The sequence below is a fragment of the Rana temporaria genome, chromosome 5, assembly GCF_905171775.1.
Source record: "Rana temporaria chromosome 5, aRanTem1.1, whole genome shotgun sequence".
Taxonomy (NCBI): domain Eukaryota; kingdom Metazoa; phylum Chordata; class Amphibia; order Anura; family Ranidae; genus Rana; species Rana temporaria.
This window is the reverse complement of record NC_053493.1, coordinates 41391981-41406732: the sequence shown is the minus strand read 5'-3', so window position 1 is coordinate 41406732 and position 14752 is coordinate 41391981. Positions and strand designations below refer to the sequence as shown.

Below are 14752 nucleotides of genomic sequence, written 5' to 3'. Positions count from 1 at the left end.
CATGCTTGGTATAATTGGTTAATTACACACCTGACGCTAATGCTTTAAAATCCCTAACTTTGGGCAGGTGTACAAAGTGTGTAAGTGTAAACTAATGCCGGTTTGAAGCCAAAGGGTAGTCCCACCAAATATTGATTTAATTTTAATTTTTTTCAACCAAATAATTTTTATTTCCATTCCACCCTGTAATATGTGTCTAATAATGCCATGTCCTTTTTATGTTTTGTTCTTTAATAGGTGAAGCAGCAGAAAGAAAGCAGCTGGATTGAGCATGATGTGTGGAGAATGGAGATCTATGTGTGTCTGGGCATTATATCGCTCGCTATTTTAGCCATATTGGCTATCGCATCAATTCCATCAGTCAGCAATGCTTTGTCATGGCGAGAGTACCAGTTCATACAGGTATGGTTCATTTATTATTAATCTCCTATCCATAAATCACTGATATATTGCACGGAAATAAATGAATCCACCTGCAAGCCTCATCCTTATTTATTATATATTATGGGCCAGATTCACGTACAGCGGCGTATCTTTGTGCCGGCATCTCATATGCGCTACGCCGACGTAACATTGAGAGGCAAGCTGAGTATTCACAAAGCACTCGCTCCCATATTTGCGCCGGCGTAACGTAAATTGGCCGGCGTAAGCCCGCCTAATTCAAAGTAGGGAGGTAGTGGGCGTGATCTATTAAAATGAAGCGTGACCCAATGTAAATGAATGGCCGAACGAACGGCGCATGCGCACGCATGCTCAGAATCACGTCGAATTTACAACCTAAGATACGCCGGCTCAATGCCTACGACGTAAACGTAACCTACGCCCAGCCCCATTCACGTACGACTTACGTAAACGACGTAAAATCCAACGGCTGTTCCGTCGTCCATACCCTAACATGACTCACCCCTGCTTTAGGTGGAATAACTTTACACCGGACGTACGCCTTACGTAAACGGCGTAGATTACAGCGACGGGCGTAAGTACGCTCGTGAATCGGCGTATCTAGGTCATTTACATATTCAACACGTAAATCAATGGAAGCGCCCCTTGCGGCCAGTGTAAATATGCGCCCAAGATACAATGGCGTAGGAGACTTTCGTCTGTTGTATGATGCCAGAATTCAGGCGTATCTTGTTTCCTGAATAAGGCGCATAGATAGGCGTATCAGAAGATACGTCGGCGTAAGTCTACGTGAATCTGGGCCTATGTATTTTTTATGGTCAGGATTAAATAAAAATGTAAACTTCCACTTCATCCAACAGATGGCGCTTAACCCCTTCCATACCGCGCCATAGGGAAATGACGGCGGCAGGAACCCCTCGCCGATCCGGGTGGACGTCATATGACGTCCTGTGTTTCCGGCGATTTAGGGCGCGCGCCCGCGGCAGCGCTCGTGACCCGGCGCGGGTGCCGGCGGCCGCGATTGCCGCCGGGCACCTGCGATTGCCGGTAATCACGGCAGGAGTGTGGATCTGTGTGTGTAAACACACAGATCCACCTCCTGTCAGCGGTGAGGAGACCAATGTGTGTTCCCAGTACAGAGGAACACACATCGGTCTCCTCCCCTTGAGAGTCCCCTCCCCCCTACAGTTAGAACACACCTTAGGGAACATATTAACCGCTTCAGCGCCCCTAGTGGTTAACCCCTTCCCTGCCAGTCACATTTACACAGTAATCAATGCATATTTATAGCATTAATCGCTGTATAAATGTGAATGGTCCCAAAAACGTGTAAAAAGTGTCCGATGTGTTCGCCGCAATGTCACGGTCACAGTAAAAAAACGCAAATCGCCGCCAATACTAGTAAAAAAATTAATAAATTAAAAATGCCATAAATCTATCACCTATTTTGTAGACGCTATAACTTTTGCGCAAACCAATCAATATACGATTATTGCGATTTTTTTTTTTTACCAAAAATATGTAGAAGAATACATATCGGCCTAAAGGACAAATTGAAGTTCATTGTTTTTTTTCTAAAGTAATGATTGTAAATATAAAAACGACAAATGTCTATAGAGTTCAACCACACATATTGTAAAAACAGATATAAAACAAAACATATTTAGTAAAAAAAAAAAAAAAAAAAAGCTAAATTTAAAAAAATATATTATAGTTTCCTTTTAAAGTAAACCTGTTTAGAATGAACTAGCATGCAGTAAGGGAAAGCCATGAGTACTAAGAAGAAAGGTGACAGCCAGGCTACTGGCATTTTTGGAAGTGTAAGGCCCCGTACACACGACAGAGTTTCTCGGCAGAATTCACCGAGAAACTCGGTCAAAACCCGGATTCTGCCGAGAAACTCTGTCGTCTGTACAGTTTTGGCTCGATGGAGCCGCCGAGGAACTCGACGAGAAAATAGAGAACATGTTCTCTATTTTCTCGTTGTTCTATGGGAGAAGGCGGCCCGCCGAGCTCCTCGGCGGCTTCATCCCAAAACTCGACGAGGAACTCGACGTGCCAAGCACGTCGAGTTCCTCTGTCGTGTGTACGGGGCCTAAGGGCTCTTTCACACGTCCGTTCGTCCGTTTTTTGGACATCCGTTAACGGACTGCAATGCTTTCCTATGGGTTAGCGTCCGTTAGCGGATGAGCATCCGCTAAAGTCCGTTAACATCCGTTTCCGTTAAGCTTCGTTTTTTTGAACGGAAGAAAACCCTATGGGCTCTTTCACACGTCAGCTCAGTTTTTTAGATCATTTTTTTTTTCATCAGTTGATCCGTTTTTCCATCAGTTTTTCGTCCGTTTTCCGTCAGTTTTCCGTCAGTTTTTCCGTCAGTTTTTCCATCAGTTTTTCCATCAGTTTTTCCATCCGTTTTTTCATCCGTTTTTATTTTTTTGGGGGCTTTTTACATATTTTGATGAAAAATGGATGTTAGCGGATCGGATGGTAAACGGATCATCCGCTAACGTCCGTTTTTCGTCCGTTCCGTTTTTTTGACGGAAGAAAAATAGGGTTTTCTTCCGTCCAAAAAAACGAAACTTAACGCAGACGGATGCTAACGGACGTTAGCGGATGCTCATCCGCTAACGGACGTTAACCCATAGGAAAGCATTGCGGTCCGTTAACGGACGTCCAAAAAACGGACGAACGGAACGGACGTGTGAAAGAGCCCTATTTTTCTTCCGTCAAAAAAACGGAACGGACGTTACCGGACGATCCGTTTACCAACCCGATCCGCTAACATCCGTTTTTCATCAAAATATGTAAAAAGCCAGAAAAAAAAAAAAAAACGGATGGAAAAACGGACAAAAAACGGACGTTAACGGACGAAAAACGGATCGTAAACGGACGGAAAACGGACAAAAAACTGATGAAAAAACGGATCAACTGATGAAAAAAAAAATGATCTAAAAAACTGAGCGGACGTGTGAAAGAGCCCTTAGGCTGCATTCACACCTAGGCGTAGGCAATAGCGGCGTTTTTTCCGGCGTTTTGTCGCGCGTATTCATGCTAATATATGCGTTTGCATACAGCGTTGTCCGACGTTTTTGTACTTTGACGTTTTTTTTTTAGCCAATAGGAAAAACTATCATCTTTTCATTTTGATTTTTTTAATCTTCTGCATGGGTGACAAGTTCTATTGACGAAACGCCCGTAGCAAACGCCCGTTGTCGTGCAAGTCGCTTGAATCGAGCGTTTCCATTACTTTCTATGGGAAATGGAAACGCTCAAATACGCGCATATCGCGCGATATGCGCGACAAAAAAGGGTCCGGAACTTTTATTGACTCCATGCGATGCGCGTCAGGCGCTTCGGCGTTCAGATGTGAACCATGCCCATAGCCTTACATGTATTTTGGTCCCTCTGGCGTTTGTGCGCGTCGCGATACAGGCGACAAAACGCCAAGGTGTGAATGGGCTCTAAATGTGGTCCTCCAGACACAACTTATTTTTAGTGGCTTATTTTAGTGGCCATGAAGCTGAACATCCCCTACTATTGTAGGTTTTCTGGCCAGATATTTATTGGACAAGACTGAGTCAGCGTAAGTCCCATGTGTTGTGCAGATCACTGTCTATTGATGGAGTGTTCTGGTTTTTATTATCTTATTTTCCAGTGATGCACACGAGGTGAACACAGCGTACTATAGCCGGAAGGGTGGACTGCCGTTCATTATTTCGAAATGCACTTATTAGTCTTGCCTTGAAATGCAAAAAAACAGTTTAAGGCTGATCTATAAAGACTGATATAAAAGACAAATAAATGCAGCTTGTGTATCCATTAACACATCATTAACCACTTCAGCCCCGGAAGGTTTACCCCCAGGCCATTTTTTGCGATGCGGCACTGCGCTACTTTAACTGACAATTGCGCGGTTGTGGGACTCTGTACCCAAATAAAATTGACGTCCTTTTTCCCACAAATAGAGCTTTCTTTTGGTGGTATTTGATCACCTCTGCCGGTTTTATCTTTTGCTCTATAAACAAAAAAAAAAAAAAATTTAAAAAAAAGAATAATATTTTTTTTTATATTTTTAACACATCCATAAAAAATAAAATAAAATGTATTCATCAATTTAGGCCAATATGCATTCTGCTACATTTTTTTTTTAAAAAAGCGCATATTGATTGGTTTCGGCAAGTTATAGCCTCTACAAACTATAGGATAGATTTATGGATGTCACGTCACCTGTGGCCAGGTGACAAGTGCACCCCGTTGGGGTCAGGGATGCACCTCAGGGTAGTGAACCCTATAGCCGACTGCTGCTATCAGAGAGGAAGCGTGAACCCAAGATCGCCCAGGGCGCGGAGTCTAAGACCCAGCTTTGTGTTCACCAGAGCCTCTAGTGGTGAGGATGGCCTTCGCTGCAGCTAGATCCAGGTCGCGACCCCTGGGATCCCCTAGGTCACGCTCTGCAGGGAGAGGGGGGAAGCAGCAAGCAGGACAAACGGAAGTGATGGGTAAGCCGAGGTCAGGGCAACAGGCAGACAGGGTAACCGAGGAACAGGCAAAAAGGTAAAAGGGCACAGGCAAACAGGAGAAGTCAGGGACGAGCCAAAAACGGTACACAGGGAGGTAATCGTAGCACACTGCAGACAGGAACTTAAGCAAACAACACTGTTGAACAGCACTGCAGGCCTGTAGTGCAACAGTTAATATAGACTTCCTGGGATGGCCTGGGTGGGGCCATACAGGAAGTAGAGGAGATAAGAAGGTAACCAGAACAGAGTCAGGCCTCTTAATGGACAGATGGAAACAGGTAATCTGCCAGACTATTGCAAATCCATGACAATGGAACTTTTTATTTATTTGTTTTACTAGTAATAGTGGTGATCAGTGATTTTTAGCGGGACTGATATTGCGGCAGACAAATTGTACACTAAATGACACTTTTTGGGGGCCAGTGACACCAATACAGTGATCAGTGGTAAAAAATAAAATGCACTCTCACTGTACTAATGACATTGGCAGGGAAGGTGTTAACATCAGGGGTGATCAAAGGGTTAAATGTGTTCTCTGGGAGTGCTTTCCAACTGTGTGGGGGATGGCTTAACTGGAGAAAGACAGAGATATGTGTTTCTGCTTAACAGAAACACAAGATCTCCATCTTCCTCTCTGACGGAATGGCAGTCTGCCTTGTTTACATAGGCAGACTGCTGTTCGGCCTCTCCCGTCAACGATCAGCGGGTCCCGACGGCCATCAGCCAGACCTGCAGATTGGCTCCTGCTGTGTCTAATCACAGCGGGAGCGGGTCGCTGGTGGGACTCCAGGAATTCAGCCACTGTGTAAAATGTGCAGGTACACTACGAGTTAAAGTAATATTAAAGTTAATAAAAATTTTACAAAATCATGTTAATCCTACCTGCTCTGTGTAATGGTTTTCCACAGACCAGCTCTCGCTGCTGTCTTAGCCAATGAGGAGGGAGAGTCCCCCAAAAGCCGAGGCTCTCCTGCACATTGCAGGAGGAAGATCGGGCTCAGGTAAATATGGGGGGGGGGGGGGCTGGAAGGGATGCTGCACACTGAAGGTTTTTTACCTTTATGGATAGAATCCATGAAGGTAAAAAACCTTTAGCCTTAAACACTTTAAGTCCAAGAAGGCGCATGACATCTCCTAACCCTATCGCTATTATGTATATCTGACAGGTTTATGACTCTGCTGGAGCATACACTGATACTTGGGGCTGTGAGAAAATAGAGAGAGGCACACAGAGCAGCTATGTCCGCCCCTCCCCTCTGCTGGTCATTCAGAGAAGCCTTTTTTTCTAATGAGTTCACATAATACAAAGGCTTCTGGATTGGGCAGGAAAAAGGGATCAGCGGGCATAGCAGCTGCACCGCCTCTAATGTTGAAGATGCTTACACCTGAAGTATTAGCATCAGGCCCCCAGAAATACTGATATAGCCAGGGCTGTCTTATTGAGAGGGCACCCCTGGGCACTGCCCAGGGGCCCCAGCTGCATAGGGGGCCCCTGCACTTTCCCCAAAGCAACTGGTCCTTGAGCCCACGCTGCCCCGAAATTGGGGGCACCATGATGGCACTGAGAGTAATAGATACACACGGGAGGCAGGCTGTGCAGAATACTACATATTATTACCTATTATTTCACAGCCAGCAGGGAGGAGCAGGGCTGGAGTGCCAGTGATGCTCTGACCCCGCCCCATGCAGCTTGAATGTTCGGGACTCGAAGGAAGGGATGTAGAGACGCCACAGTGTAGGGGGGTATCAGGGATGTAGTGGGGTCACAATACAAGGGGTATCTTATGGTATATGGTTACAGTGCTGGGGGTGAGATATCTAGGGTGTAGAGGGGTCAGAGTGCTGGGGGGATATCTGGGGTGTAGAGGGGTCAGAGTGCTGGGGGGATATCTGGGGTGTAGAGGGGTCAGAGTCCTGGGGGGGATATCTGGGGTGTAGAGGGGTCAGAGTCCTGGGGGGATATCTGGAGTGTAGAGGGGTCAGAGTGCTGGGGGGATATCTGGGGTGTAGAGGGGTCAGAGTGCTGTGGGGATATCTGGGGTGTAGAGGGGTCAGAGTGCTGGAGGGATACCTGGGGTGTAGAGGGGTCAGAGTGCTGGGGGGATATTTGGGGTGTAGAGGGGTCAGAGTGCTGGTGGGATATCTGTGGTGTAGAGGGGTCAGAGTGCTGGGGGGATATCTGGGGTGTAGAGGGGTCAGAGTGCTGGGGGGATATCTGGGGTGTAGAGGGGTCAGAGTGCTGTGGGGGATATCTGGGGTGTAGAGGGGTCAGAGTGCTGGGGGGATATCTGGGATGTAGAGGGGTCACAGTGCTGGAGGGATACCTGGGGTGTAGAGGGGTCATAGTGCTGTGGGGGATATCTGGGGTGTAGAGGGGTCAGAGTGCTGGGGGGATATCTGGGGTGTAGAGGGGTCAGAGTGCTGTGGGGGATATCTGGGGTGTAGAGGGGTCAGAGTGCTGGGGGGATATCTGGGATGTAGAGGGGGTCACAGTGCTGGAGGGATACCTGGGGTGTAGAGGGGTCATAGTGCTGTGGGGGATATCTGGGGTGTAGAGGGGTCAGAGTGCTGGGGGGATATCTGGGGTGTAGAGGGGTCAGAGTGCTGGGGGGATATCTGGGGTGTAGAGGGGTCAGAGTGCTGGTGGGATATCTGGGGTGTAGAGGGGTCAGAGTGCTAAAGGGATATCTGGGGTGTGGAGGGGTCAGAGTGCTGGGGGGGATATCTGGGGTGTAGAGGGGTCTGAGTGCTGGGGGGATATCTGGGTTGTAGAGGGGTCTGAGTGCTGGGGGGATATCTGGGTTGTAGAGGGGTCAGAGTGCTGGGGGGATATCTGGGGTGTAGAGGGGTCATTGTGCTGGGGGGGATATCTGGGGTGTAGAGGGGTCAGAGTGCTGGGGGGATATCTGGGGTGTAGAGGGGTCAGAGTGCTGGGGGGATATCTGGGGTGTAGAGGGGTCAGAGTGCTGGTGGGATATCTGGGGTGTAGAGGGGTCAGAGTGCTAAAGGGATATCTGGGGTGTGGAGGGGTCAGAGTGCTGGGGGGGATATCTGGGGTGTAGAGGGGTCTGAGTGCTGGGGGGATATCTGGGTTGTAGAGGGGTCTGAGTGCTGGGGGGATATCTGGGTTGTAGAGGGGTCAGAGTGCTGGGGGGATATCTGGGGTGTAGAGGGGTCATTGTGCTGGGGGGATATCTGGGGTGTAGAGGGGTCAGAGTGCTGTGGGGATATCTGGGGTGTAGAGGGGTCAGAGTGCTGGAGGGATACCTGGGGTGTAGAGGGGTCAGAGTGCTGGGGGGATATCTGGGGTGTAGAGGGGCCAAAGTGCTGGGGAGGCATCAATCTAGCAGATATATTATATGCACAGGACAGCTTTGTCAGTATGTAGTATTTCCCCACTGTTTCTTTGCTGTACAGAATGATTGTTCATGTAGTTAATGCGGAGATCCACCCAAAAGGGGAAGCTCTGCTTGTCTGCCTCCTACCGACTTGATGTCCGTTTACCTGCATTGTAGGGGCCCCAGAGCATTACTTTGCCCAGGGGCCCATGATGCTATTAAGAGGGCCCTGGATATAGCCATCCTCTGGGGGTGCAATACAACTGTCAGGTGTAAATAATAGGGATGGCATGCACCTCCTTGGACTTCACTCATAGTGTACCTTCACTTTTTACAAAAATGGAATTTGGCTTTAAGGAATAGTGAAACTGCAGTAGAGAAACATCAGACCCCTTTCCCTGCCAAATATGACTGTGTTGTTTGCCAGAGCTGTGTAAACCCCAGTACTGGATGGACAAATACAAATCTTTTGACAAGTAAAACAGATCCCATGTATTACTTCATTTTGTGTATTTAGCTGTTTGCCTGGTATTGGGCAACTTTAGAGGCATGTAAATGAACTTTGTCTCCCATGTCTTTGATGAGAAATAGAACCAATACTAAAGGAACATGACCCATGATAACGGGAAGACGGGAAGGACTCATGTTCATTTGGGGAAATTGTCCGAGCTTTTCACAGAATATTAGTGACATCATCAGAATTTGGGAAAATCAACACAGACAGAGCCAAAACTTTGTAAAGCTGTTGAAATCCCTTCTGACAGCAGTTGGAATTGTTCTTCTAATCCAGCGAGTCAGCAGCTGCTGCAATTAAAACAATATGAAAAATTGGGCGCGCTGAAGCCGGACGGTCAGAATGAGAAAGGATTGTATACACCGGGCTGTATACTGGCCATGTACAGGCAATGGGCACTGCCAGACAAGCTGGCTGGTGGGAGAAGAACTACAAGGCCCAGGAGTATGAACCTGGTAAATTGGTGCTCTTTGTATTGCTCGGGGTTTTGTGTGTCAGTGGCAATACGTTTTAGTACAAATTCTACCACCAGCATGTGATAAACACAAACCAACAAAGCAGTATTTAGACCAAAAACAAAATTATATTGCACTTTACCGCCTATACAGTATCTCACAATAATGAGTACACCCCTCACATTTTTGGAAATATTTTATTATATCTTTTCATGTGACAACACTGAAGAAATGACACTTTGCTACAATGTAAAGTAGTGAGTGTACAGCTTGTATAACAGTGTACATTTGCTGTCCCATCAAAATAACTCAACACACAGCCATTAATGTCTAAACCACTGGCAACAAAAGTGAGTACACCCCTAAGTGAAAATGTCCGAATTGGGCCCAAAGTGTCAATATTTTGTGTGGCCACCATTATTTTCCACCATTATTACTTTCCTCCTGCACAATTACGTCGGCAGAATGGCACGGCTGGGCACATGCATGTACAGGTACGTGCTGTGCTATTGTCCAGCCGTGAGTCGCGGGCGCGCGCCCGCGACCCGGTCCGAAGCTCCGTGACCGGGACCCGATCGCCGCTGGAGTCCTGCGATCGGTCCCCGGAGCTGAAGAACGGGGAGAGCCGTGTGTAAACACGGCTTTCCCGTTCTTCACTGTGGCGGCGTCATCGATCGTGTCATCCCTTTTATAGGGATACATAATCAATGATGTCACACCTACAGCCACACACCCCTACAGTTGTAAACACAGATGAGGTCATACATTACCCCTACAGCGCCCCCTGTGGTTAACTCCCAAACTGCAACTGTCATTTTCACAATAAACAATGCATTTTAAATGCATTTTTTGCTGTAAAAATGACAATGGTCCCAAAAATGTGTCAAAATTGTCCGAAGTGTCCGCCATAATGTCGCAGTCATGAAAAAAATCGCTGATTGCTGCCATAAGTAGTAAAAAAATAATAATAAAAATGCAATAAAACTATCCCCTATTTTGTAAACGCTATAAATTTTGTGCAAACCAACCGATAAACGCTTCTTGCGATTTTTTTTTACCAAAAATAGGTAGAAGAATACGTATCGGCCTAAACTGAGGAAAAAAAAAGTTTTTTTATATATTTTTGGGGGATATTTATTATAGCAAAAAGTACAAAATATTGTTTTTCTTTCAAAATTGTCGCTCTATTTTTGTTTATAGCGCAAAAAATAAAAACCGCAGAGGTGATCAAATACCACCAAAAGAAAGCTCTATTTGTGGGAAAAAAAGGATGCCAATTTTGTTAGGGAGCCACGTCGCAGGACCGCGCAAATGTCTGTTAAATCGACGCAGTGCTAAATCGCAAAACTTGGCCGGGTCCTTTAGCTGCATTTTGGTCCGGGTCTTAAAGCGGATGTTCCACCCCAAAAAAATATTAAAAGCCAGCAGCTACAAATACTGCAGCTGCTGACTTTTAATATAAGGACACTTACCTGTCCTGGAGTCCAGCGCCGTCCGCAGCAGAGCACGAGCGATCGCTCGTCACCCTGCTGCTCCCCCCGCCATCCACGCTGAGGGAACCAGGAAGTGAAGCGCTCCGGCTTCACTGCCCGGTTCCCTACGGCGCATGCGCGAGTCGCCCGATTGGCTCCCGCTGTGTGCTGGGAGCCGAGTGTTCCCAACACACAACGGGGGGGGGCGACGGGATGTGACGGAATGCCCGTCTTTTGCCCGTGAATGCCGGGCCGGAAGTGGGTGCGAATACCTGTCTTTAGACAGGTATCTGCACCCCCCTGAAAGGTGTCAAATGTGACACCGGAGGGGGTGAGGATTCCGATCAGCGGGACTTCACTTTAGGGTGGAGAACCGCTTTAAGTGGTTAAAAGGATTGTAAAGGTTTGTTTTTTTATTTTCTAAATAGGTTACCTTAAGCTAGTGCATTGTTGGCTCACTTACCTTTCCCTTTTGATTTCCTTTCTAAGTGTTTTTTTTTTCTTTGTCTGAATTTCTCACTTTCTGTTTCTCCTCAGTAAGCTTGCCCCCATCATCCGAGCCGTTCTGGCTGGGGGTTAGTCTGCGTGCTCGCCCCCTCCCTTGGAACTACATCCCGCTGGGGAGACGCTGTATTCTCAATGTCTCCCCGCAGGGATGTAGATCCAAGGGAGGGGGCGAGCACACAGACTAACCCCCAGCCAGAACAGCTCGGATGATGGGGGCAAGCTTACTGAGGAGAAACAGGAAGTGAGAAATTCAGACAAAGAAAAAAAACATTTAGAAGGGAAATCGAAGGAAAAGGTAAGTGAACCAACAAACAATGCACTAGCTTAAAGAAATCTATTTGGAAAATAAAACAAACCTTTACAACCCCTTTAACCCTCTTGGGCATGGAGTTCACCAGAGCTTCACAGGTTGCCACTGGAGTCCTCTTCCACTCCTCCATGATGATGATCACGGAGCTGGTGGATGTTAGAGACCTTGCGCTACTCCACCTACCGTTTGAGGATGCCCCACAGATGCTCAATATGGTTTAGGTCTGGAGACATGCTTAGCCAGTCCATCACCTTTACCCTCAGCTTCTTTAGCAGGGCAGTGGTCATCTTGGAGGTGTGTTTGGGGTCGTTATCATGTTGGAATACTGCCCTGCGGCCCAGTCTCCGAAGTGAGGGGATCATGCTCTGCTTCAGTATGTCACAGTACATGTTGGCATTCATGGTTCCCTCAATAAACTGTAGCTCCCAAGTGCCGGCAGCACCATGACACTCCCACCACCATGCTTGACTGTAGGCAAGACACACTTGTCTTTGTACTCCTCACCTGGTTGCCGCCACACACACTTGACACCATCTGAACCAAATAAGTTTATCTTGGTCTTATTAGGACATGGTTCCAGAAATCCATATCCTTAGTCTACTTTAGGTAGATTCAGTAAGAGTTAGGTCGGCGTATCAGTAGATAAGCCGGCCTAACTCAGAATCTACGCCGACTTATGTTTAAGTGTATGCTCAAACAGAGATACGCTTAAACATATCTAAGATACGACAGCTTGCGCCGTCCTATCTTAGATTGCAATATTTTGGATGGCCGCTAGGTGGCGCTTCCATTGCGGTCGGCATAGAATATGTAAATGAGGAGATACGCCGATTCACGAATGTACGCCCGGACGACGCAGCACTTTTACACCGTTTACGTAAGAGATAGGCCGCGTAAAGTTAGAGCTTAGCCCTAATGGAATAGTAATGTCAAGTATGGCCGCCGTTCCCGCGTCGAAATTCGAATTTTTTACGTCGTTTGCGTAAGTCGTTCGTGAATCGGGATTTACGTTGTTTACGTCCACGTCGAAATCAATTGGCCCGTACGGCGTACTTAGCCGCAATGCACACTGGGAAATGTAGGCGCCCGGCGCATGCGCAGTTAAGAAAACCGTAAAAAACGTGAGGTCAAGCGCCATTAACATAAAACACGCCCCCCTCAAACACATTTGAATTAGGCGCCCTTACGCCCGCCGATTCAGGCTACGCCGACGTAACTTAGCAGGCAAGTACATTGTGAATCATGTACTTGCCTCGCTAACTTACGGCGGTGTAGCTTAAATTCCTTAAGCTACGCCGCCGCAAAGTTACGCAAACGTACCTGAATCTACCTACCTGTCTTCAGCAAACTGTTTGTCCTGTGACATACTCCAAGCACAAAGACAGATGCACAAATATGCGGCCCCCGCGGTTGGTGTTGGAGAGAGTGGAGAGGGATAAGACCACCTGTCATGTTTGTATTGCTGTCTGTGCCCCTGATTCACCCTCTCTATTTGTCCTCTTTACCATTATCACTGAAAGCAAAAGAAAATCCCAAATGTTGGGTTGTCCCCAGAACAGGAGAAATTCTAGGGACACTAATTCTGGTGGCAACCAGGGATTTCTCTCACTTCTTATTTTGAATACGGGACAGGAAGAAAAGGAAATCTCCTCAATGGGACACAGATGGCAAAAAAAAAAAAAAAAAAGCCGACAAGGGTTATAACCCTCCCTTGCTCTATCCAAAACGAAAAGTGTTGCCTTTAGTTTTACTTCACCAATTCGGTAGAACTAGTAGCGACCCCTTGTTGCCGAATTACAATACAGAGAGTCCCAGAGTCGAGAGTAAAACGGTAGGAGGAGGGACAGCATGACAGGTGGGATCGCAGGAAGGAATGCAGTGTTCTTGGGGCCGTTTTAAGACAGAAGGAGAGGCCGTGGGGAAAATAGAGCAGCGCCGCTTTAAGGGAGAGGAGCAGGCTGGGGAGAAAGGAGGGGCTGGCTCTAGCCTGGAGGGAGGAAGTGACGTAGCGTCACGTCTCCATCTTAGCTTTAGGGAAACGTCCCACCCACCCTCCCATGTGGGGTTTCTGGAGAGGGAAAAGGCAGGAAGTTTGATTTCAAACGGTTGTATCCATAGGTATATGGGGGATACGGGTACCTTTCGGTCAACGTGGTTGACCAGGAAGGAGTTAATGTGTAGGTCACTGTGGACAGGTGTACTGCCTCAGAGTCTGGGGTTTGCGACTGAGGCCGAAGTTAAAAAACAGTTATTGTCCCAGTGGCCAATTGGAGTTGTGGTCTTTAGACCACCAGGTGGTTTAAATCTGTGTAAAACGTTATTTATTGAAAATGGTTATTTATGTTAATTTTTGTTTTGTTAAATAAAATAGGCCGTAAGGCCAACTTTACTCCACACTGGTGTCAGTCGTTAATTTTGGTAAAGGGGGATAAGGGTAGCAGTCATAAAAGGGGTGGTTTATATTGCAAGTCGGTCCTTAACATGTCATGCAAATAAGACATATTAAATAGTCTGTGCATAGTATACCTTGAGATCCCTTGTTAGGGTCACTAGGCCTTTAATACATCCTGTTCACTTTGACATGTACTTATTGTTTTTTCTGTTGACCTCCACAGAGCAAGATGGGCTACGTGGCATTATTACTGAGCACAGCGCACACCTTGGTGTTTGCCTGGAATAAATGGGCAGATGTCGGACAGTTTATTTGGTACACGCCCCCCTCCTTCATGTTGGCCGTGTTCCTCCCCATCCTCGTCCTTCTCTGTAAAGCCATCTTTCTTCTGCCGTGTTTCAGCAAGAGGATCCAGAAGATCAGATGTGGCTGGGAGGCTAATAAACCGATGAAGAAGAACTGTGTCCTCACTCATATGTAATATGGACCACAAATACAGTATTTATAACCTTGCGTGATGGAGCTTTATTTGTATGGGTTTGGACTTATTAATAACCGATAAAGTGAACTTGCCCTTAAAATTTACATACACGAGATAGGCAATACCAAATCAGTTATTTTTTTTTTATTTTTTTTTGAGAATTTCTTTTAATTGAATTTGCAGTAAGAACATACCAGTAATGCCGCGTACAGACGGTAGTTTTTTGTGATGAAAAAAAACGTTGTTTTTAAAAACGTCATTTAAAATGACCTTGTGGGGGGGGAAACGTTGTTTTATGTCTTCTAAAAAACGACAAAAAAAAAAATCGAACATGCTTGAATTTTTTGTGTCTTTTTTCAAT

General features: G+C 46.6%; 1 protein-coding gene across 2 annotated transcripts in view; it reads left to right on the top strand.

Annotated features, from left to right (window-relative positions):
- STEAP1 (STEAP family member 1) overlaps positions 1-14423 on the top strand; it is a 53669-nt gene extending 39246 nt beyond the window's left edge. For both annotated transcript variants that reach the window (XM_040352450.1, XM_040352452.1), the window contains exons 5-6: positions 238-402; positions 14134-14423. In XM_040352450.1, coding sequence (XP_040208384.1) covers positions 238-402; positions 14134-14391 — 423 coding nt within the window. In that variant the 3' untranslated portion in view covers positions 14392-14423. The remainder of the gene's footprint in view (positions 1-237; positions 403-14133) is intronic.
- The last annotated feature ends 329 nt before the right edge of the window (positions 14424-14752 follow it).